The sequence below is a fragment of the Mytilus galloprovincialis genome, chromosome 7, assembly GCF_965363235.1.
Source record: "Mytilus galloprovincialis chromosome 7, xbMytGall1.hap1.1, whole genome shotgun sequence".
In the NCBI taxonomy this organism is placed as follows: Eukaryota; Metazoa; Mollusca; class Bivalvia; order Mytilida; family Mytilidae; genus Mytilus; species Mytilus galloprovincialis.
In genome coordinates, this window is record NC_134844.1 from 93,976,943 (window position 1) to 94,002,623 (window position 25,681).

Below are 25,681 nucleotides of genomic sequence, written 5' to 3' on the forward strand. Positions count from 1 at the left end.
AGACTTACTTAAGTGACAAGTAGACTTGTGTATCTGACAAGTAGACTTACTTAAGTGACAAGTAGACTTGTGTATCTGACAAGTAGACTTGTGTATCTGACAAGTAGACTTGTGTATCTGACAAGTAGACTTGTGTATCTGACAAGTCGACTGCTGTAGTTTGACAAGTCGACTTATGTATCTTCCAAGTCTAATTGTCACTTAATTTAGTCTACATGTAACTTTATTAGATTAGGTCTACTTGTCACTTAGTTAAGTGCACTTGTCAGATATATAAGTCTGTTTTTACATGTCATGAAATGGGCAAAAACGCTAAAAGATGTTTTATTTTTTTACAAAAAAGTTTAGTTTAAAAATAGAGAATAATACATAGCAAAATCCGTATCATATGTCGTATCATCCCGAGACATTAATATCAGCCCAAGGTCGAGGATGATACGGCATGTGATACGGATTTTGCCATGTATTATACGCTTTATCATATATTTTAACAGAAGAGTATTATATTATATGAACTGTTTTCTGATCCATAGCACTGGGTTACCTTCAGTTCTACTTTTGTCTTGTTTAAAAGGGCCTTAAAAGAACTGCTCAACTACTTATCCGAAGCACCTGGGTTACCTTACAATTTGCGTGCTGTTGTTTTAAAAATAATTTGTTTATTATTGTATTTATTTGTGTGTTTTTTTTTTATTTTTTATTGTTGCATTTGGTGTGCTAAAAATATGAAAACTTGACGTTCATGACGTCACATACCAAACAATGACGTCATTCAAAAAAATTACCTATTTTGAGGAAATTTTTTATTAGGCAAAAAAACCCAAAAAAAACTGACTTTACGTAACAAAAAAAAAAGAGTAGGGGTGTGATAAAGGGTATGCGATAAAGGGTAGGGGTGTCATAAAGGGTATGCGATAAAGGGTGCGCATCAAAGTTGCGCGATATGGATTGAACAGCAGGCTATTTATCAAATATGAAAAACTACTGTATTTACTACTAAATATATGATAAACAGTATTTATTAATGAAAAATTACAAGATAATTATTACAATGTTACATACAGTTCAAATATGGGATTCGGAAACAAGTTTGGAATTTTTTTTATAAATCCGTCTCCCTGAGTTTCATCTTATTATCTTAACTAAGTGACAAGTAGACTGCATTAACTGACAAGTCGACTTATTTAGCTAATTATGACGACTTAACTAAGTGACAAGTGGGGGCAGATATATGCCACCATAATATGGGATATTCTCGCAAATAATTTTGTTTTATAGGCAGGCCAAGAACATTGATGCCACAGAGAAATCTTGCATATCTCAATTTTTATACCTTATATTTCATGATGATAAACAGTAGGATACCTTTTCAAGCAGAACATGTCTTCTTTACCACTTTTAAAATATTTAGAAATTAACTCCTCTCAGTGGTAAATTACACATTTTTCTGGAAAACAATAGTTAACCCTCTTGATGCCAAAGCGACATATATGTCGTTTCAGTGTTGATGCCAAAGCGACATATACGTCGTTTTGGGTTTGATGCCAAGGCGACATATATATGTCGTTTCAACAATAGTATATATTATAAATCAAAAGTTTGCAACCTATACTACACTAAATGATTAAAGTCTTGTAACAGTGTTGACCATCGGTCATCTTAGTGTACTTTGAAGCAATGACGTCCGGTCATTATGACGTTATAATTATTGCAAAAGTATTATAATTGAATTTTCTTGCTCTGAAAAAAAAACTCTTCCAGCGACAAACAATGACGTTAGTTTTTATATTTGCAGATCTTTGCAAACAAATTACATTGGTGCTGAAGATTTAAAACTTAAGAAAGAGCTAAAAAGAAAAGATAATCGAACAACACCGGTCAACCCTTTTTTTTTGGCATCGTAATTTATCAGAATAATATGATAAAAAAAAAAAACACTTTATTGACCGTGTTTCCGACATATTCGTCAGAATGTGTGTTGAAAAATGCTTTAGAACGTTTCGCATATTACGAATGTTCCAATATAAATGTTTATGTGTTTACCCTATCAGTCCAAAACGGGAAATCGGTCAACCCATGACAAAGAAATGGCCCAAAAGGACTCGGTAATAAATAAAAGGATGTTGAGATTTGGAGTTATGAAAATTTAAAAAAAAACACAATTTTTTAGCATGGAAATCAACAGAAATTCCACAAAATTGTCGATAAAGTACACACTGCATGCATGCCAACGCCAACATTTTCTTATCTCAATTGGGTTCCTTTTATCTAAACTGAGTTTGATTAATAAGCGACACATACTTGATTTTAATTTTATAAACACAATTTTATACTTATTAGTTTTCGCATTCAACCTACATGTAATATATATACTCCTTTTGGTGTGTTAAAGTGTTCTTTATTATTGCTACTAGCTTAGTTCCCGTCATGAAGGAGGAAGTTATTAATTATATTTTTTACAAACAAAGGGGATTTTTTTTTATAAACATTTTAGGACTGAAATCGTGTCATTAAACATTATATGGTGGATTATCGACGGACACTTTCAGTCAGCTTCACATAGTTGATAAACGAAAAATTAATTTAAATTTTAATTAAAGCTATTTTAAAACTGAATTAACGATTTATTAATTGCATGTCATTTAGTTCAGCGACAAATATTTCATACTTATCATATACAAATAAGGGGAAGTGGTTTAAATGCAAATGAGTATGACGAAACAGTATCAACAACGTTGAAATGAAGTGAATGTTAGCAATATTGCAGGCAATAGTACGGCCTTCAACAACGAGAAAAAACACTATTCGCCTACAGAAGACCACGAAATGTAAAATGTGAAACAATTTAATTGAGAAAATTAATGGCCTAATTCATTATAATATATTTGGCTTATTCATCATGTTCATACTCGTGTTCAAGTATAACAAATAAATTTAAATAATTTAATTGAGAAACAAATTGAAAAAATACTGAATTTTAACCTTTAAGGAGATGCAAAGGAGATGGTATTGCTAGGTTATGAGCAGGGTTTATTCATCCGTATTTAGCATCATCTCAATTAACATCCATCATGTCCATAAAGACCCTTTACAGATCCATTTTTTACATACTGGTACATAAAATTATTTTGGTATTCTTTGGCCATGTATGCACTATCTGTATCTTGTTTGAAATTTTAAAGGGACCAGGCTTTTTTTTTGGAAGTTTGGCTATTTCGGAATAAACAGAAGCTAGGGAATTGAATTTCACTTAACGGATAGATGTACCACAAATCTTATCATGAAATATACATAACCAAATTATAGAGAATAAACTGATGAAACAATATGTTCTCCGAGTGTTCGACATTCATTTTTGTAATTTTACTCAAAAGGATCGTGTCGATAAAAGTATTCTCTATTTCTCTGTGCGATGATTCACACTAAAAAATTCAAAACGAACACCCATTTGTTTGGCATTCGTAAGAAGAGAAACGAAAAGAAACATAAGAGGAGACAGTACATTCTACTGGCATATATTTGTACTTTTTATTACACAAAACCAGCAGCGGCTACATGTATTACGGTCTCTAAAATCTGGACCTATATTTAATCTTTTGATTCGGTTAATGATGTAACATATACTATTTAGTAATGTTTTGCACGTGAAGAATACAAGGAGTATAGATACTAAAATTATTTTCGATAATAGTTATGGGCAATACTTCCTTTCATACTGTTTTGTATTTGCTATGTTTTTGAAATTGATGTGGTTCTACGGAAATTTTCACAAAACGAATCTCGTAACCTTCAATTTAAAACAAAATTATATTGGCCTACACCAAACGACGCAATGAATTAAAAACCAAATACACATAGAGGTCGACAAACATTCAATACGCAATCACATCTACGAAATGTATATCACTTCATATGGTAAAATAGTCCCGTTCATGTCGAGACGAGTTAGGACAAATCTAAGCCAGTCTTCTGAATTTATCCCTAAACATTAAATGCAAGAAACAAATGTTCTTACATGTACATTTAATACCCCAAGAAAAATAATGCTCACATGGTTCATGTAATTCAGACAGCATAGGAAAATGACGCAAGGTTAAAATACCGCGACATTACTCGCCTCCTTTTGTATATTCAGTAATTGTAATATCAAAGTGTAAAACAGTTACTTATAGAAAATAAAAGTTCTTGCACATAGAATATTTTACGAACAACTTTAGGCTATATATTACATTTTTTTAATAAATTTTATAAAGTTATTTCTAATTGGATTTCAATCAACCAATTGATTTTTTTAACGCGTATCTATGTGTTTATCAGGTTATATTTATCATTGAACAAATATCTGTTGCTGGATATATAAACACAATTTTTTCATCCTGAAATTTGGCAAATATTTTACCAAAATTGGTTTGCAAAATATTATCATAAATGTTCACATCAGTAGAAAACAAAACAAAAAAACAATCGAAGAAAAAATTGTGACCAAATAAACAAATGTACTTCCGACAATTCCGTGCCTTTCAAAACATGGTTTGGTAAAATTCGCCCATAAATACTCTGACATATCTTTTTAAAAATTGTTATTATACAAAAATATATAGCCAAAAATTGTAGACTCTAGGCGGAAAATGCGTTATAATTGCATACTACTTTACAATATTATCTTGCAATTCAAAAAGAACTTTTTATAATTGCACGAATTCAACTGCATCTAAAACAAATATCAGTTAACTTTACATATATGAATTTATGGAATTAATAAAGATGCAAATTTGTATAGAAAAATTCAGTCAATATAGCATTATCAAAATATACACCAGGTCACAGCCCTTGTGAATGCCGTTCACGTAGAAAAAAACTACTTAATAAATCATTATGAAATAAATAACGCCAAAAAAGACGACGTCAAAAGAATTCGGCACTGGCGACGTCAAATTGTTATTGTTTATTTGCAACGTCGAAACGTCTGGCATCAATAGGAATATAACAGTTACTCGCCTTTCATTCTGTTCGTGTCTTTCTAAGCTGGTTAGACTTTTTAGATAATATTAGACTATGGTGTATGATATTTTATTTGTTTAACCCTCTTACTGCGGGAAGGACATATGTGTCCTCCCCTGGCTTACTGCGGGAAGGACATATAGAGTGGGGTGCTCATTTTCGCCGGGGACACAATTTCGCCGTTTAAGGATTTTGAGGTGTTAAAACTTCAAAGGATGGCTGAAATGGAAGATATGTACCCGTAAATTATATTTTTATAACAAATATAATATTTTTTTAAACTGAGAAAAAATTTGCGGCTCCTACCGAAAATGACCGAAAAACGGACAACGATTTTCGGACAATTTCCTGAATAAAAAACACGATTTCAAATAAGTATTTCTAAGTAAATATTTGACTGAATGCCCTAATTTTGAATTCTTTATACCTTTGAAATGTCTGCTATTCATCTATAATGCAATTGATTTGATAAAAATTGTTAAAAGCTGCGATTATTTGGTTTTAAATAGATGTGTTAAAACGGCGAATATGTGTCGCCCATTGACAAAACATCCAGAAATTTCAAACACCCTTTAATCTAACTTTTCAGATGATTTTCTTAAAACAAACCGGTTTTCAAGCTTAAGTATATTTTGCATTTGCAGTTATCTTCATATAGAAATATCAGTATACTTCAAAAACATTTAGACCTGAACATAAACTGTAGAAAACATGGAAAGATGTGGCGAAAATGAGCACCCCACTCTATGTCCTTTGTGTAAAAAAAATGATTATTTTTTTCCCTTTCGTAATATTTCTGAAAAAACACCTTTCCTTCAGTTATTGAATACATTTTATATATTTTATTCATCATGTGATTATTATTTTTGTTGTTGTTTTCTTTTTTTCTATCTGTTTCATAAAACGTCATCATTACGTCATATATTATTTGACGTCATTCGACGTCGTAATTGATTTGACGGCATGATAGCGCTATCTTAGAATGATCAATTTTTATGCTGTTATTGATAAAATAAAAAAGAATCATAGTATGAAACAGAAGGAAGAAAGAACCCAACCTCAACAAATGATCATTAAGCAATACAAACAAAACCCAACAATAGATAAATATTTTAAACAAATGTCCTTAATTCTTTTAGATTTGGAGGAACACATACTATACATAGTCTTGTACTTGATGCTTGCCTTGGTTTTCTTACTTCTCTAAAAACAAATTAATTAAACAACGAAAAAGTCTACGTTGGTATTTAATAAATAAATAAGTCTACAATTGATTTACTGACACGAATTGTAAAATTGGCATAAAATAGCATTCTGCATTTTAATGTATTTTGTTATGCACTATTAGCTATTATAAACTTTAGTTTTAGTTTATGTGCAAAAATGTATAGATACTATGGAGTTATTGAAAACCCGTTAGGAGCAGGAATCAGCAAAATAATGAGAAAAGCCTTTAGCGTAAAGTCAGCTTAAGAAGACCCCGACATGAAAAAATGTAGAACTAACATGAAAACTAACAGCATAATTTATAACAATTTAATTTATTAAAAACATATGTGACAGACATGATCCAACGACAACCACTGAATTACAGACTCATGACTTGGGACGTAAACAAAAGAGTGTGTTATCTTTATTTTTCCGGTCATTTTTTGTTTGACGAGTGTTGTTACCTTTTGAAATATTTGCTGCTGAAAACTTATGTGTAACTTAATCTATTTTGTGTTATAGTTTTTTGTATCCTGCCTTACAACCTTTCAGAACAAGTGTTCTTATTATATATATATATATAATTTTATAACGCGTGGCTTGTGATGACTCGAAGTTACACCACATTGGAACTGTATTTATACCAATAAAAGATCAGAGTTTCACATTTTGGCGACAAATTTTTAATTCCTTTACGGCATTTATTCAATGAAGTAACACCTTACGATGTTTAAATTTGAGACCAGTAAACATTTTTAAAACTCATATAATGATCTATCATGTCTTTAAACAAAAATCTATGTTTTCCTTAGTATGCTTCACGTGCTATATAAGTTGGGGGAAAGGGGGGGGGGGAGGGGTCGAAAGATGTAATAAAATATCTTTTCTAAATATGTGTAAATATTAAATTGAAGTACGCATATAAATTCGGAAGGGCCCTCTAATTATTTATTCTATAAATATATACATATTGATGTTTACAAATAGTATAAATATACCATTGAACAATAGTAATCACAGAAATTAAGCAGTTATTAACGAAAATATTAGAACCGAACATAAAAAAATAAGAAACAGAAAAAACAAACATGTAAAAATATAGCTAATAGCGCACACCATCCACAGATTACAACACCTAGATAAAAAATACAAGTATGCAAAGATATATTACAGTTAAGAAGGAATTTTATGGTGGTAATTAGTAAGCATGCACCAGGTAAAAATGTGTGTTTGATTTGGATTTGTCATTCGTTAAGCATCAATGTGTTATGAAAATGAATATAACAAATAAAATATGATATGAATAGATATGAGAAATGTGGTATGAGTGCCAATGAGACAACTCTCCATCCGAGTCACAATTTATATAAAAGTAAACCACGATAGGTCAAAGTACATGCTTCAACACGGAGCCTTGGTTGACACCGAATAGAAAGCTATAAAGGGCCCCAAACAATTCTAGTGTAAAAAAAAAACCGGAAAAAACAACGGTATAATCTATATAAAAAACGAGAAACGAGAAACACTTATGAACCACACCAAAACACGACAACTACTGAACATCAGCATATCATAGCAAAGAATAACAGTAGTAAACACAAGAAATATTTCAAGTGATGTCATTAGCGTCGGTGCAACCATCATCTACACAGAAAAGGGAACAAGACGATTACAGTGTATCACTGATGGAGAATATTTACGGAGACAGATACATTTTACAGTATACATAGCAAAACATTTCACAGCATTGACATATTTTTTGGCATTTTTAAACATTTCTATTAAAAAAAAGGATATAAAGTGTGCATGTGTAAACACCATTAATCATGTGTCTTTCTTAAAAAGTTAAGGCTGAAAATTAATTGCGTCATAGTATAGTTATCAAAGGTACCAGGATTATAATTTAGCTAGTACGCCAGACGCGCGTTTCGTCTACATATAAAGACTCGTCAGCGACGCTCATATCAAAATATTAAGCCAATAAAATGGTTTTGTTTTTAGGTGTGGCGATATTTATGTTGGGGCACATACATCCTTTATAACATTATATCAACTTGAGCATAGTTAACATAATAACACAGCACTATTTAACTCAGATTGTTTTTTATTATGTTTTTTCAATTTGTATTTGTTAAATAGATATATATTTGTATATATAGTGTCTCATAAGCCTTTCTAGGCTGGGTATTTGTCTTATTTTATTATTGTGCAATGTATATTATATAATCTGTATAAAAAATCTGTAGACAAGTATGTGACACTTTAATAAAATAAATTATTATTATTATTATTATGTATAACTTGCTAATCGTTTGACTTTAAAAAGCGTACCTATGCTTTGTTATACCAAAGTATGAGAGCTTACATCTTACGAATCAAAAATAAGTGCACAATCACTTGCTATTCAAACGGGGTGATACACAGTTTACATAAAGCACTAGCAACTGAAAGTTTCTGTAAATTTTGCGGAGATAACGTAGAATATTGTGCGCATTTCCTTTTATAATGTTCCCAATATAAAAACCTTCGGGAGAATTTACGTTTAAGTTTTCAAAAATTGATTAAAGTTAAAGTTAATGTTATCAAATCAGTATCATATTTAATTAATCAAAATAAAATTGCTGATGCCAACCAAATTTGTAAATATATGAGATAAGCATTTGAATATAAAAAAGGAGATGTCAGATGTGGTATGATTGGCAATAAGACAACTATCCACCAAAGTTCAAATGAAGTGGATGTAAGTACATTGTAATTACAGGCAACCGTACGGTCATTAACAATGAGAAAACCACAATTTAAAGTTCAAAACAATGCTTAGTGTCAGTTAGTCTACCATAAATAATGGAACAACTATGCAAGAAATAGACTTGTAGTTGTAGATACAGCATATAATGAATTTTCTCTTATTTTGCATTATGTTTTATTTACATTATTTGTCATTTTGTATATATATATATATATGTCATGTTTGTTGAAGTACACTTGGAATACGTAATGCCATCTTTTTTTATAGGTGCTTTATCCAATGAAATATTTTATTTGATCTAAGATGACTAACCGAAAATAAGTAAATCTGACTTGAAATTTTGTAAAGTATAGTGCTGTTAAACTATCATCACTGCCACCAGCACTTCGCATCTCTCGGGTCTCTTTAATAGAGGACTTCTTCCGGGATTCAATAACGTAAACAATCGTCTGCTGCATACACCAACCCAGCTTCTAAGATTGAGATAATGGTAAAGGAAACACAAAGCACAAATCGAATGCTATTATGCCTATTGCTATAAAAATAACTATTTTGACGGCACCGGCATTTTAAATTTAAAGAAGTGAAATTGCTGCTGATTTTGCCAGTTCTATGACTATGTAAAGAGTGAACATTATTTCAATATTTACTTTTGCACTACGATAATGTGCACTATCAGAACAAGAGAATATGTTTATTATTGATATACAAGGCATATAGTTAAATAGGAAAAAACAGCTACCAATACTTGAGACACATATGATCTCTTTAAATTTATTTTGTCAATCAAATTTATTATAAATAAATAAACAAATACAAAAAATATTGAGAATCCATTTGCTGCAACGAAATCATCATCTATCTAAAACTGTAGCTGAAATTATTTCTACATGTATACATAATGCCATATAATAAGGTGTGTATTTCCTAAACTCCCTAGGTACCCTCTCTTCTTTTTATGCTCAAAAATAGCCTACCCTAAAGCTGTATTTAGGCAGCAACCATTTGATTTTCTGGAGGGGGCTATGGTTTTTTTTTCTGTGCAAACTTTTTTTTCGCCTTCGGCGAAGAACAATCTATTTTTTTAGCGACAAACCGAAGACAATTTTTTTCTTTCAATTTTAGCATTACATATAGTGGCAGCTGAGGGTGAAACAAACAATTTTTTTTACTCAGGGTCCAAAACAAATTATTTTTTTCACCAAAACCTGGAAACAAACAAAAAAAAACCATAGCCCCCCCAGAAAATAAAATGGTTGCTGCCTTAGCTGCATTATTTAATTTGTGCTTTCTTGAACAAAAAAAATCACCATGAACATGATGAATCAGGTTGCCAAAAATTAGGTTATATATTTTTTATTATTTCTTTTGATAACATTATTTATATAAACAAAATGGAGGAAATTAAAAACAGAAAGCTTAAATGATCCGATCTTAATAATTTTCACATCTTTCTTCTTGACTAAGTCAACATGATGTCAATAATTTATGAATCAATAAGCCTTAATACATGTTATTTCACCTCTAGTCCTATAATATATGCCTTTGCATTATATAATTCACTATTTAATGTTTTCATGTTGATATTTTCATTTTTTATTTTTTGTCTAATGGGTGGCACTTTGATAGTGAAAAAAAAATCAGAAAAATAAATAGAAATAGTAAATAATGCCCCTGAGGTCATATGTTATAGGACTACACCCTCCTCCATATTTTCTATTATGGTTGTGGATGAATTTAGAGGAAAAAATGGTAGGAGTATGAAAAAAGGGAATACTTGAACAACAATAAATAATGTTCACCAAAGATTTAAACTTAATTTAATAAAAAAAAAAAAAAGCTGTATTTAGCTGCATTATTTCATTTGCATTTTAGAAACAGAAACAAAAGATCTCAGTGGTTCACTTAGGTGTCAGAAAGCAAATTTATATATAGGATCAGGTAAATGTATAGTAATTAATGACTGGTGTTAAACACAGTTTACAAAAAATATCTTAACTTGGAAAAACTTGAAAGATTGAATTTTATATTTAGCCTAAATATTAGAATAATAGTAAATTTACAAATTGTTTTTTTATGCTTGCTTATTTTTTGTATAATAATTCCTGAAGTATTGGTTCAGGACAGGGACTAAATTCTTAGTATTTTGTATATTTTAAAGTAATAATCTTTTTCAGTTTTATTTTAACAAGCCTTAAAACATTTTAACATTTTAATGAGAACAAATATAATTTTGATCGATCATGTTGATTATTTCCAATTGTTAGGAGACCATTTTCATCACTCAATATTGATATTAAGATGATCAGATAATTCTAATTATCAAAACTATACAATTTGTCATCTCTTTTAGAAATGGAAAATAAAGATCATGTGCCAGATACCACACCAACAAAAGAAAACCCATTTGATTGCTGTTTTTGCCTTAGTTCTGGAATTTCTGTTAAATTTAATTTCAATGGAAAGAAATGTTCCGATTATGACTTTAGTTCTAAATTAAAATTAGTTTTTGGTTCAGATAGTTTTGATTTGATTGATGAATTATTTCAAAATGAAGCCTCAGTTTGTAGAAATTGTTTTTCCTCATTTTCTCGTTTATTTGATTTTATTTCATCTAGCAAACATTGTTTTTCCTCTTTTTTGTCTCAAAAAACACAGAAGAAGAGAATGGCCAATTTTTCTCCAGAAATATGCCAGGATTTGGGGTAAAAAAATAGATATAGATTTAGAATATGAATTAATATATTCTATTTTGAATAAGCTATATAATTGTTGTAGATTTGATGCCCCACCTAGGAGCATTACATTTGTGTCTGTGGATTATTTCCTTCATCTGTTATTCTGTCTGTCCCTCTTTGAGTTTCAATAACAAGTTGCAGTAGTTTTAAATGAAGTTGAAGTCCAATCAAGTTGAAACTTAGTACACATGTTCCCTATAATATGATCTTTCTATTGTTAAAGCCAAATTACAGTTTTGACCACAATTTCATGTTCCAGCAGTGGTGGATCCAGCAATTTTCATAAGTGGGGACCCACTGACTGACCTAAGAGGGGGCCCACTGCATCCACGCTTCAGTGATTCCATATATAAGCAATCAAAACCCCCCCCCCCCTAAATCCGCCTCTGTCCGGTGAACATCGAAAATGATACTGTGAGTGCTGAATGGGTGTTCTATGAACACATTCTTGTTAACGTATGAAATATAATTGAATACATATAAAAGAAGAGGTCTGTGTCATGTTGGTCTCTTATAAGGATAGTTACCTCATTGGCAATCATACCACATCTTATTTTTTATATATATATATTATGTTTTCAAGATTACCCATGAGAAAAATAAACACCAGAAAACAGACTAGTTACCTCTATTTATGTATGTAAAAAAAAAAGGAATAAAGTCCTAAATTCTTCAAGATGAAACATTTATTCTATACTTTTATTAAGAATGAATATTGGATGATGGATAAAATAAATTGGAATTAATTATTTAAGAGACACTTTTACTTGTATTTATACTGAGTATGACAGAAGAACAAGTTTTTTTTTTAAATTTGTAGTTTAGAAAGACTTATTTTTTTTTCAGATTCACATCAACATCAGTAACAGATGAAGTACCAGTCCCTGATGATACTTTGATATTTAGTCAGTAAGTTTTTTTGTAGACTTTTTGTCTTACGTATTCCTAAAAAGAAAGGAATCCAAAAAGTACATGTACAAAATATTTTGTCAATTTACACAAAAATATTACAGAAACGACTAGGCTAATCAAACTGTTATATAGTGTTTCTCTTAAAATTTAATATTGCATTAGGAAATGCAAATAGCCACAGACAATTATTCAATATAAATACAGCTGGAATTTACAACAACCTTGCAATAGCATGTAAATACATTTATTTATTGAGAAGAGACTGCCAGATATTTTAGCTTGCAGAGGAACTGTTTTTTCTTTTTCAAAAAATTATGTTTAACAATTAAAAAAGAAAAATCTGGCTAGGATTCAAACTCATGCGTCTGAGATATCATGACATATATAATATATATATATAAGTCTATAAAAAAAGGAGCAACCAGCAATTTTACTAAGTTACCGGATTGTCTAGGAGAGACGATACTGTGCAGATGAGGAAATAGGGAAATTTATAGGGAAATTTGCAAAAATATGTATATTTCAGTTTAGATGCAAGTATTGTACTACATCATGGAAATACCAAGGTTAAAAAGACTGCAGGGTTAAGCAAGTAAGTTTCATAAATTTACAAGCAAATTTTCTTGGAAGTTTTGAATAATCGAGAGAAAAAAAGAGATGCGTTTAACCGATTATGATCTCTTATGCTTATATAAAATTAGATATATTTATAAAATTATATTTTGATACTGCTTGAATTTTTTAAACAAAATTAATGCTTTTTATACATGAACAACCATGTTCACTGCAAATTATTTATATCATTTATGAAATCTAATTTACTTCTTCACGCTTCTTCAGTCTTCACGCTTAATCACAAATCCTACGACCATGGCTTGTAAAATTGTTTTCGACCTTGTGAATTTCTTCTCTACAAGCCAACATATTCCAACTATAATGTTCCAAAAAATTAATTTCGGGCTTGTGGACTCGAAAGTTAAGCGTGAAGACTGTCTACTTAATGTGTCTTAAAAATGCTGTAAATATAACTATAAATGTGTTGATATGCTATACTTACTGATTGAAAGTTAAACATATGCTTAAAATTCTTCTGCTTTTTTTGTTGTTGATTGTTATTTCCAAGTGTGACAGCAACATAAATAAAATCTACTTATAAATCAACAGAGAACATGGTTATAGCAAGACACCAAATATCAGAAGATCAACTGCTAGTGTTAGTGCAAATGAGTAAGTTACCTCTTCCATTTGATACTGCCAATCTTATGAGTTTATAATCAATAGTTATAAAATATGAAATTAAATTATCTCATCTAGCATCATTTGTTTAAAAAGGGGATGTTAATAATTTAAATGTTCAATAAAGACAAACAGCACCATAACCAATACATCTTGTATTAGAGCTATTTTCCTAAAGTATGTAGTTTAAAGGTTTGGTTTGGTTTGCTTGTGTGTTTGCTAATTTGTTTGTATAAATTTTGCTCAAGCATCCTATGGCATTATATAGCTTTAGCCCCAACTATCTTTTGATTGAAATTTTAAATTTATTGATTATTCTCAAAGAAACAGTTATCAAAAAAGAAAGCCAAACCTTTGAACTACATGCATTAGGAAAATAGCTTTAAAGGGTATTAAATAAAAAATCAATTCTTGATAACATTTTATATGAACTTTATTTTGATTGTATTTAACTAGTGAAATAGAAGAACATGCCTACAGCAGGCCCAAACCCCCCTCTTGTAGGGAACTATTTCAAGAAAGTGTATTGGACTCTTTTGTTGAAAACATCAGAACAAATGAAAAAAAACAGACAGAACCAGGTATTTTGACTCTTAACCTAGTGGATAGCATATGAATTTAGAACATCTTACATTTACAGGATTTGTTTTTAATATTTTTTTTGTCAACATAAGAAATGTTATTATTATACTTCATGTTAAAATGCCATATTTTGATTGGCTTACACGAGGGTGTTAATTTACTGTATCACATGGCTGAGCGGGTAACATTTTTTTTTAATGTCACCCTCTTGTCTGGACCAATCAAAATCAATAATTTAAGGACAATGAACTGAATTACATCAAGTAATTAAATACAATGCTTAAGTTCTGTGTTTTAGCTAAGATTTTAGTATTTAACTGGCAAAATAAAAAAAAATTAAAAAAATCTTGCCTCACTTTTGTTATTTTTCTAATACCTTGGCTTCACCGCGATTGACAATGTTTTCTCAAGGTAACAATCTGCTCTATCACCCTCTCCGCTATGTGTTATTTATATAATGTTGTACCTCAAATATTATGTCAAGATTACATTTACAAAATACAACTGCCTGCATAATATTTATTCCCTGTTGACTTTCTCATAATAAATGAAATAAAACTGGTAACACAAAAAGAAGTACATTAAGTGAAACAATTTGTAAATTGGACAAAAATTTGAATGCTTTTATTTGCAATGATTGAATTTTAGATGACATAAGAGTAAGTGATGTATTTATAATGCAAAGAGCAAGATCATTGATAAATCAGGAAGTTAAAAATGTAAGCACTAAAAGAATGGGAGAACAAAGTCTGCTACTAACCAGGAAAAAAATGGAGCATTTATCAGAAGATTCAAGTAAATTGTGTGATTCCATTATAGAAGAAATGAAAAACAGGTAACAATATAAATTACATTATCCTGATTTAGAGTAACTTCTCACAATTTGATTGGCTGATATTGCCCTAATAAATTTCTGTAGAATTTTTTTTTACTTCAATTGGAATTATCTCCCTTACACCATTGACCTAATAAAAACAATTGAGTTGCTTTATAGGCCTAAAATTTTGAATTTTATACAGATTTAGGTTAAATATGTAACATATATTTTGTTGATAGGTTTGGCTTCCCTTCACCTGATATGAATTTTATTGACCCGATAAATAATCGTACTGGGACAATTGAACACTGTGTAACTAATAATATAGCAGGTATCCTGCTCTGAGCATTCCTGTTAAAAAAAAATTTTTGTTTAAAACATTTTTCCAAGTATCATTCAGCATACATTTTAAAAATTCCAATCTTCTTTACAGTGCTGTATTAAATAATTAATTTTTTTTTCAGAAAAAAACTTCCATCACCAAGGGGAGATAACTTTATTGATTTCAATAAGACACAATTTGTGTTTCTTGAAGTTTTTAGAATATATAAATCATACGTTTAAATTAACAATGCTCAATATTGTATTCAATTATCAATATAATCATGTTCATGTTTTAACTACTGATTAATTTAGGACACCATTTCTATTGGAAATAATGCTGTCTGCATTTGATGAAAAACATCTACAAGGGCAAAAAAGCAGAATAACTGGATCATTGGCTATAGTATACAGCATTCTTATGTTTGCAAGAAATGCGGAAATGAGTGCATTCCAAAGAATGATGACAGCAATTTGTATAAGGGGACGAGCAGAAGATATGGTATTCAAAAAAAAAAAATGTTCAGATACTCAGTTAATTTTTTATTTTGAAAAATTTATAGATAAATTTTATATTTACTGTAATACATGCAACTGAAAAAGTCTGAATTCTTAGTATCAAATGTAATGATTGATAACAAGTAATAGTAAATTACAGAACTATTTATACATTGGTCTGAAATGTATTTTGAGGCACACGTTAATCATGTTAATAATTATAGTTGTAGAAATATAAATTTAACAATTCATTAATCATGTTAATAGATAATAATTTTTTTATTCATAGAAGGTTTGATAATAGTGTCTTCTGTCCAAAATGTGTTTGATTAATTTATTACTTTTAGCACTTATATATCATTTCAATGAAAGATGCACATTTTGTTTTGTTTCATAGCTTATTACTAGATTGAATAGAGTAGGTGTTACATTGTCACCAACCAGTAAGCAGAGATTGATAAAAGAAGCAGGAGAAATCAGCCATAAAGCTCTGTGTGATTATTTGAAGGAAAAGCCACTGCTAAAAATTACTGGTGATAATCTGGACATCTACATTAAAAGTCCATGTGTATCAATAGATAAAGGAAATACAGATTTGCATTTATTTGCCTCGAATGCCTTAACTAGCAGGTTATCATCTGTAGACATGGACAACAGAACCCCTTTAGTTCCTGAAGTTAATAGAGATGTTTTAAAACTAACAGAAGCAGAAATTGACAACATGAAATATTCATATTCAATATTGGTAATAATTTAAGTAGATGAATATAAAGTAATTGATAAATAATGTTGAAATTGTTTTGTAAATTTTATCCTACTTTAATTTTAGAAAGGAAAAAAAACCTTTTTGATTTTATTTATACACAACTTTGTTCGAATATTTCTTTTATCTCATTGTGGAGATAAGCAGTTTGAAATGGTAAGTATATAAACACATGCATGCTTTTCTGCTTATAAAAAATGCTTAGATGTATATCAGTTTTCAACTAACATCTAACATGCTTACATTAATGGTGGTGGCTTTTTGTCTTTATCCTTCTTTTCAGCTTAATTGCACTTACAAAATATATGTAAATTCAGAGTTTTAAGTTACTTACCTTAATTGAAAATTTATTTCTGTATTTCTTAAATGTGGATGCCAAAGGATATTATATTCAAAACTGGAATGATGTTTCAATTTTTAATTTAAGTTTTAATAACACCATGAATATCTGAATTTACAGTAGTTTGGTCAGTTTTATAGAAATAGTTAAACTCAACTAGCTTACAATTGCTGCTTAACATTTCCACTGCATTTATATGTTGCCTTTCCAAGCTTTAGCACTAACATGAAAATTGTACAAACAGAGTCTTTATCAGGTGAATACACATGTTAGTGTAAGTTGGATCGACCCCAACGGGAGACCAGAATAAGTACAATGCTACTTTATATAACATTTAACAGTTACTAATAGAAATTAACCTTTTGGAATATTATGACAAATCATTCTCTTAAAATTTCCTATATATTTTATATTTAATATAAAGAGCTAAATATTACCTATACAAATTTCCAAAAGGTTGAATTCTATGTAATTATAGCTTATGCTTGAATATTGCACGAAAACAGCTCAGCTTTGCTTATAGCTTCGCAACTTGTGAAACAGAAAACTGTTTAACAATCTAGGAAGCAGGTTCATTGTGACTTTGAGAATATAAACATTAAAAAAAACCTGTTCATTTGCATTTTGAGTGTGGTCTAAGGGAGTCTTTGTAATTATGTTTATCAACTCCGAGAAAATGACTTATTAAAATTTGGTAAAGCTTTGTTTTACTAAAACAGGATTTCTTACAAATTTTGAAAATATGAAATTTTGTTTGGAAATTTTGGTTCCATCATTGTATACCACAAAGTATTGACTGACTGACATTATCATTTGATATAAGTTATTAATTCTTCATTGACTAGTAAATAGATGGTATTAAAAGTATAATGAATTTCTTGTTTATCTTGTAAACTGTTCTTATCTAATATATTTTATTCAAGAATTAATGTTGAAGTTTTTAGTTGTGTGGAAAAGTTGAGGAGAAAGCTATTTACTTTCAGATTGCAAGAATTTTGAGTACATTGGATCAATTTAAATGGATGTCAACAGTAGTACCAGTACACATAAACCATGGCTATAGTGCTGGAATGTCCCAAAAAAGCCAAGTGTTCCAGTTACCGATCCAACACAAAAATGAGGCCAAATATGAAGATATTCTTGATATCATGGATTCTTATGAGAAACTACTGCAAAAAACATTTCAGGAATCCCATGGTTTGTTGTTGTCAGTTGTAACTCACTTAATTACTGTTAGTGTTTATTTGAATTAATGTAATATTATTTTGACTGAATGTAATGCTGTTATATACAGAATAATAGGTAGTTTCGTTTTTGATACTGACTGTATCCTGTGGAATATCAAGACGAGCCCCTTAGGGCGAGTTAAGATATTTCACATGATATAGTCAGTATCAAAAACGAAACTACCTATTATTCTGTTTAACGGTAATTATGACGTCACACAATGTATTGCCTGATATTTTCAGTGATACAGCCAGTACGTTGATACTCGAAAATATTAGGCAGTAAGATCAAAGGGAAAATATATGAATTACTGATAAATTGAAAGTAATGCTAATATATTGAATGTAATGTTATTATTTTGAATGTAATGCTATTTTGATTCCCTAAATTTTAAAGTTGTTCATTTTCAAAACTGAAATTGTTGCAATATTAACAAAATTATACACATTTTGATGTTTTTCAAACATGGACATCTTTTTTCATGTCGTCACAATAGGAACTTCAATAGAAATTAAGAAAATTAAACGTCAGTTTTAAATTTCTATACCACTTATTTGCTGAAAATTGATATTTCACTGGTGAGGAGAAATATTTTCCTTACACCACTCAGGATATGTGAAAAAGCACGAACAGAAAGTAAACAATTTAATTCATCGTATTGCCTTCAACAATGAAAGCAATGAAAAAGCACACACCACATATCCAGTAGTAAAAGGCAGCAAAAGAACAAAATGATGTTATATATGGCCTGATTTATCTGCAAAAAAATAATAATCAAAAACGAATATGTAAAGTTCTTCTACATTTTTATTCAGGAACAGTTGAAATGTTAGATGAATTTGGAGTTATTGCATCTGGTGACCAACTAACCAAAGTCAGATTTGAAGGCGCAAAAAAACTACGTCTCATGTCTCCAACAACATCGGGAAGACTTGACCATTTGAGACCAGTTGTTATTGAGCTGTGGCATCTTAAGCAAGATTACTTAGAAGTTTGTATGAATAAAATATCTTTTTAATTATAGAATGCAGCCATAATTAGTGATGGTTTGGAACTGAAATCTGTCACATGCACATCAGTCCCATAGCATCAATTGCCAATTGATGCCATGTAAATAAGTGACGTTATCCAATCAAAATGAACGTTACAAACGTTGTTGCATTAGAATTGAAGTTTCATGTTTTCTGTCTAATATGTTCTGTGTACTATTTTTTGTGATTTTGTCTGTTGATCTTTTAAATTTTTATACGCCCGTCTTTTAGAAGCTTTATTCATAAAAAAGGGGGGATTTTTAACACTTCGGAAAATAACTCAAAAAGGCTTTCACCAATGTCCATGAAACTTTGGTGAATTGTTTATATCTATTGATGTAACAAATAATACTTAATAAAATCTGATGAAAACAAAAAATTTGTAAAATCTTTAGTTCAATTTAAAACATTAAATTTCTTGTAAGAAATAGGTTCCATGAATGTCATACATTTGTACTATTATTGAATGGTTGCAAGGATGAAAGCACATTAGCAGTCCCTGAGATACTAACTGTTCCCTGAGGCATATATCATTTTATGATAACATTTTTACTATCTAAGCTATGGATAAAAATCAAATACTGTTTTTGCATATAGGATGTTTTACTCTTGTTTAAATTGGTTGCAATTGAAATCACAAATGATACCTTAGCATTACAGCTTTTCTATAGAGTTCGGTTTCGGTGGAAGGGTTGAGCGCAATAAAAAATGTTATAAAACATAACTAGTCTACAATAGCACATAATAAGTAAACAAATGACAACATGAAAATCCTAACATGTGACTAAATATTCCTAGCATTGCAACATGAAAATAATAATCCTCTCTCTATCAAGTAAGAATTGCAAAATATGAGAGTACCAAGTGGAAAAGTATGTTGACTTTCTATAAAATTTCCATATCTTTAGTATTGAATGAACACATGGGTACATAGTCCTCAAACATGATAACATATTTATTATAAAATTGAGAATGGAAATGGGGAATGTGTCAAAGAGACAACAACCCGACCAAATAAAAAACAACAGCAGAGGGTCACCAACAGGTCTTCAATGTAGCGAGAAATTCACACACACGGAGGTGTCCTTCAGCTGGCCCCTCAACAAATATATACTAGTCCAGTGATAATGAACGCCATACTAATATATATCTATAGACAAAGACTTTGTTAAGGCATGTATATCAGTTGTGAACTTTTAACGAGGTCAATGCCTTATTTATATGCTTATATATGGATCTGCATTTTTTTCAACTGTATCATGCAAGAAATTAAAATGAAATTGAAAATTCAATTTGTTTTAATAACTGCATAGTTTGTTGCATTACCATTATCATCTGTATTAAACATAACATTCTTGAAATCTCATGATAAACTTGCAAATTTTCTTATCTGATGTTGCACTTCCTCTGTGTTTGTTAAGTGTCTCATGATGTCTCAAATCTAAATTTAGCAAGATTTTTTTTACATTGATCAATAATATACATATAATTTGTAACATGGGATCAATATATGAAGAAATAGAAACAATGCGTCAGATTTGTAAAATAACAGTTGAATCATGTGATTGTCATATCCAATGAAAACAGTATAACTACTCAATCTCAGAATAATTATGTTTCCAATTTTTTTGACAGAAAACTTTTAAAGCACTTTACAAAATGGATTCCATAGACAAGTTAGGTACCTTGGCATTTTGGAGAAACAGACTGAAGAAGACTGATGTAAATGGCAAGGTGAAGGGTCACTTCAATTCCCACAGCGAATTTTTTAAACTTATAGTAAGGGAGCTTATTCGAGAACAGGCATTTGAACTCTTTAACATTAATATCGAAAACACTACAGCTTATCCACAAAATATCAGCAAGGCAAGCAGACTTACCAAAGAAAACAAAATGATGGAATTATCAGGTGAAATACTTCATAAATTTGATGTTATGCGTACAGGGGTACCTTCAGAAAGCAATGACGAATTATTTAATTACAGTACAAATTTAACAATAAGGGGATTACACTACCTACAAATGGAGGACACTGTAAAAGAAGGTGACATTTCTAGAATCATTCCAAACCTGAAAGTGTGCATTCCAATTTTTTATGCACATTCTTGCCTTTCAAAATACTTATTTGAATGTGTAGATTACATTACTAAGGTAACCTGTTTTCTTTCTCCTTTGGAAAAACTTAGAGTGTTGGAAGGCAGTATGGTGAATTTGAGAGGTGGACAAGGCAATAATATCGAGGCCGATTTGGTACAGGAGCATTCCGTAAGGAATCAAAAAGAGTTGATCAGGGGTCTGGGCGCCAATAAAACTGAAACAGCTATTTCTGCTGTTACTGCAGCAGCACCAGTTATTTCACAAATATGCAGGAATTTTGATGCTGAACACAACATTGCAAAAAAAGCTTCAAGACACAGTAAAATTATATCTACAGAGGATATCAAAGTTGTTAGTGAAAGTTTAAGAAAAATGAGACCATTTTCAAATACTAATGATAGAAAATGTTCTTTCCCTAATTTACCATGTCAGCCTTCTTCAAATGTAGATAGGATCAAAATGGACATTGACTTGAATGTGATGCTAGGTAGGGTGGGCAGAGGATACATATCTGTAGTTAACGAGGAAGATGCAGACATTGGTACTGATGATGAAGAGGATGATGATGAAATTCCAGATATTCCTCTTTGATCCAGGTAATTCCAACTTAATGTATGGTATTGATGATATAAAATCACCGTACATTATTTGTGAGCTTCTGCTGTTCTTTGGTGGGGTTGTTGTCCCTTTGACACATCCCTCATTTTAATTTTATTGTCTTGAAATTTTATAATACTAGTAACATGGCTTAGAAACAGGTAGAAGAGGAGGTTGGTCCAACATTTCTATCCTGTTTTTAAAAAAAAATTATCTACTGCAATAACCAAAACTGTTCCAAATAAAAAAAAAAAAATTTATTTGATGCAAAAAAGATCACATTTGAGCAAACTTATATTCTTTATTGAACTCAATTATCAAATTTCATGAAAACACCAAGTCATCCACAAAAACAAGTTGCTATACAGTCAATGCAATGTAACTGCACAAAAATCACAGATGCAATATCTAGATATGTAATGAAGTCATTATAGAAGAGATAATGGAATTGCTAAGTCATGGTTTGTTAAATCTTGATTGCAAAAATGTTAATATTTTGTTTTCAGTGTACATTTTTACTAATGATTACTTAGATCTTCAACATAACTTTCATTAAAAACAATTCAAGCTGTTACTTTTTTATTTAAGGAATGACTGTAATATTTTTTCTGTCTATGAAGAAATAACACAAAAAAATGTGGTGCACACTGAATAACGTGTATAGCGGGTTATTTAACAGTGTGCACCACATTTTTTATGTTATTTTGAATAGACAGAAAAAATATTACAGTCATTTCTTTATAATTAAATTCTAAATTCCATTTTAAACCATTTTAAACAATGAAAAAACGTTGATGACGTCACGGTCACATGACTAAATTATGTGTATGGGCTCCTAACAAACTAACATAAGCCAATCAGAAGACACGTTACATCCAAAATTAAATTATTTATTTAAAGATATGGTTATTTCATTGAATGGTTAAGACAATGAGAAATACAAAAACTGGAGTAAGTCATACTGAGCTGCACTTATATGGCAGTTTAGAATATTCATTAAAAAGTATCATTTACATTATATACTGGTATCATTTATATTACATTTTACATATACAAACACAGAGATATACATTACAAATGTGTTGATGAAAATATTTGTTTTTATAATTTCAGTAATAACTCAGTGCAAGATGACCTGCAATATGTAAAAAGAAGTAGTCTTACATGATGAAGAGGCGTAAATACTTGTCATTAACTTATGTAGTTGTTCGCAAGTGACTTATTCAAATGTTACCAATTATTCAGAGTTACCGTAATGAATTACAGTTATACACTATAAATTTAAAATGTCCTGCAGACATCCCTGTACAATCAGTGTAGTCAATTATCCCTTCATGTCTTGTTTAAACTGTAGAACATTGTAGTTATTACTAGATTTTTTATTTTCTTACTTTTATAGAACATTGATGGATTGTATATTGATTTTTTTTATCTGTTACTATTGGACTTATAATGTTATATGTTATCACAGACATTGATAACAATGCAAATGTAATAATTAGATGTAGATAACTTATTTCCCTTGCCAATTGTCTCCCCTTTCCTCCAAGATATGAATTCTCAAAACAAATGTGAAAAAAAACATATTCTATATTTAGTAAAACTATTTAATGTGTATTTCAGGTTTGGAATGATTCTAGAAATGTCACCTATTTTTTTTTATTTGTAATTTTTTTTAAGCATCTATTACCCCTATTGTTTCAATACAAATAAACAGTACTCTTAAAATTACCATTTGATTTTCAAACAGGCCACATTCTTTAAAAAATTTTAACAGTTAAAGTGATTTATACTTCTAATTTATCAATGTAATATCCCCTAGTCACCTTAAATTTATCATGACCAAAATGTATTTACAAGTTCATTTCATCAACTACTCTTACCAACTGACAGTTTTCACACCTACATTGTAATGAACAAAAACTACAACACAAACAACCTTCAGGACTATTACTTGATTTTTTGTATCCAAATATTTTCAAGAGACATTCTCGATAACAGGCCTTATGCCTACAATAGCATAAAATGTCGTCTTGAATTCCTGGTAGGTTTTTTGCTAAGTCCATATTTGTATAGTATAAAGTTGCAGTTGACATTTGACCTCTCCTTCCAGCTCTCCCAATTTCCTGAAGGTAATTTGTTAAACTTCTTGGTGGTTTGCAATGGATAACCTGGGTCACTGAGGGAGGGTCAAAACCCATACCAACTACTGTTGTTGTAAAAACAAGCCTAAAACGAGGTTGAACACTCTGGAGATCTGTGATAATACAAGTCAAAACTTCAGTATCTTGATTTGAGTATAGGCAACCAAAAACAGCATTATTTACTGTAATTTTGCTTACTCCACCGAATGCATAATAAGCATAGCTCATAGCATGTGCAATGTATTCCATTGGCATAAACATTAAAGTTACAGGAAAATTATTTCTCTCAACAAGTAACTGGTCAATTTGACTCTTATAAATGTTTTCTATTTTTTCATAAGAGGTGCCTTTAACCTTTTCACATACCATGAGTTTTAAATTAGTTTTTTCAGGACTTACAGAAATGACTTTAAAATTGCTTATAAGCAACTGCTTGGATAAAGCATTTATATGTTTTCCTGTTAGTGTTCCACTTAAACATGCTATAGGGACATTGTTGAAAAAAGATTTCAGAACTACTAATTCTGAAAAACTTTTTCTGAATTCTCTTCCCCTGAAAAATAAAAACATGTTTTATATAATGGGTAAAGTGAATAATAAGACTAAAACTAAATAACTTATGTTTTTTTATGTTGTTTGTAATATAAGTATATTTAGAAAATACTGTGAACAGTCTAACTTTAAAATCAATCCTGTGTGTGTGTGTTACACAAATTATGTTGCATTACCGGTATATATATTTTATAATCAAAAGCATTTATACTGCTGATGACAGGTACTGTTTTGTACTGATGATTCCATTTAACTGAATGTGATGCTATATAAATTTTACTGAATGTAATGGTACTTAGATTGAATGTAATTCTATTTTAATGAATGTGATGATATTAAGATTTGTTGATACTTCTTTTTAACTTAATGTGATGCTATTTAGATTAAATTTAATACTACATTTGTATCTAAATGTCAAATGAATGTGATTGTATTTAGAATTAATTGAATACTATTTTTCTGAATGTGATTTGAATTGAATGCAATACTATTCTACTGAATGTGATATAAGTTGAATGCAATACTATTCTAATGAATGTGATGATATTTAGCAGGTTTAGCTTGAATGTAATAATATTCTACTGAATGTGATTTAAATTGAATGCAATACTATTCTAATGAATGTGATGATATTTAGCAGGTTTAGCTTGAATGTAATACTATTCTACTGAATGTGATTTTAATTGAATGCAATATTATTCTACTGAATGTGAAGATATTAAGCTTGAATGCAATACTATTCTACTGAATGTGATATTTTAATCGAATGCAATACTATTCTACTGAATGTGATTTAAATTGAATGTAATACTATTCTACTGAATGTGATGATATTAAGCTTGAATGCAATACTATTTAATGAATGTG

General features: G+C 30.0%; 1 protein-coding gene and 2 long non-coding RNA genes across 5 annotated transcripts in view; 2 read left to right on the top strand and 1 right to left on the bottom strand.

The window, feature by feature from the left end:
• Positions 1-25,681, bottom strand: part of LOC143084009 (uncharacterized) — a 426,871-nt gene that overhangs the window by 198,272 nt on the left and 202,918 nt on the right. The gene's annotated exons all lie outside the window — the stretch shown is intronic.
• Positions 9,331-14,398, top strand: LOC143082064 (uncharacterized). Of its 2 annotated transcripts, none has more exons than XR_012980251.1 (6): positions 9,331-9,449; positions 10,835-10,900; positions 11,313-11,664; positions 12,544-12,606; positions 13,136-13,836; positions 14,302-14,398. It is a non-coding gene; the product is annotated as an uncharacterized LOC143082064 (long non-coding RNA). The 2 variants fall into 2 exon arrangements; XR_012980250.1 differs by lacking the exon at positions 9,331-9,449 and adding an exon at positions 9,843-9,953 and having other exon boundaries at positions 10,228-10,900.
• LOC143084001 (uncharacterized) lies at positions 14,556-23,804 on the top strand. 2 transcript variants are annotated; one of them, XM_076260408.1, is made up of 7 exons: positions 14,558-15,262; positions 15,881-16,067; positions 16,461-16,808; positions 18,150-18,363; positions 19,209-19,384; positions 21,060-22,117; positions 23,232-23,804. In XM_076260408.1, the coding sequence occupies exons 1-6, from the start codon at positions 15,105-15,107 to the stop codon at positions 22,110-22,112; spliced, it is 2,136 nt and encodes a 711-aa protein (XP_076116523.1). In that variant the 5' UTR covers positions 14,558-15,104; the 3' UTR covers positions 22,113-22,117; positions 23,232-23,804. The 2 variants fall into 2 exon arrangements, with proteins under 2 accessions (XP_076116524.1, XP_076116523.1); XM_076260409.1 differs by lacking the exon at positions 23,232-23,804 and having other exon boundaries at positions 14,556-15,262; positions 21,060-22,308.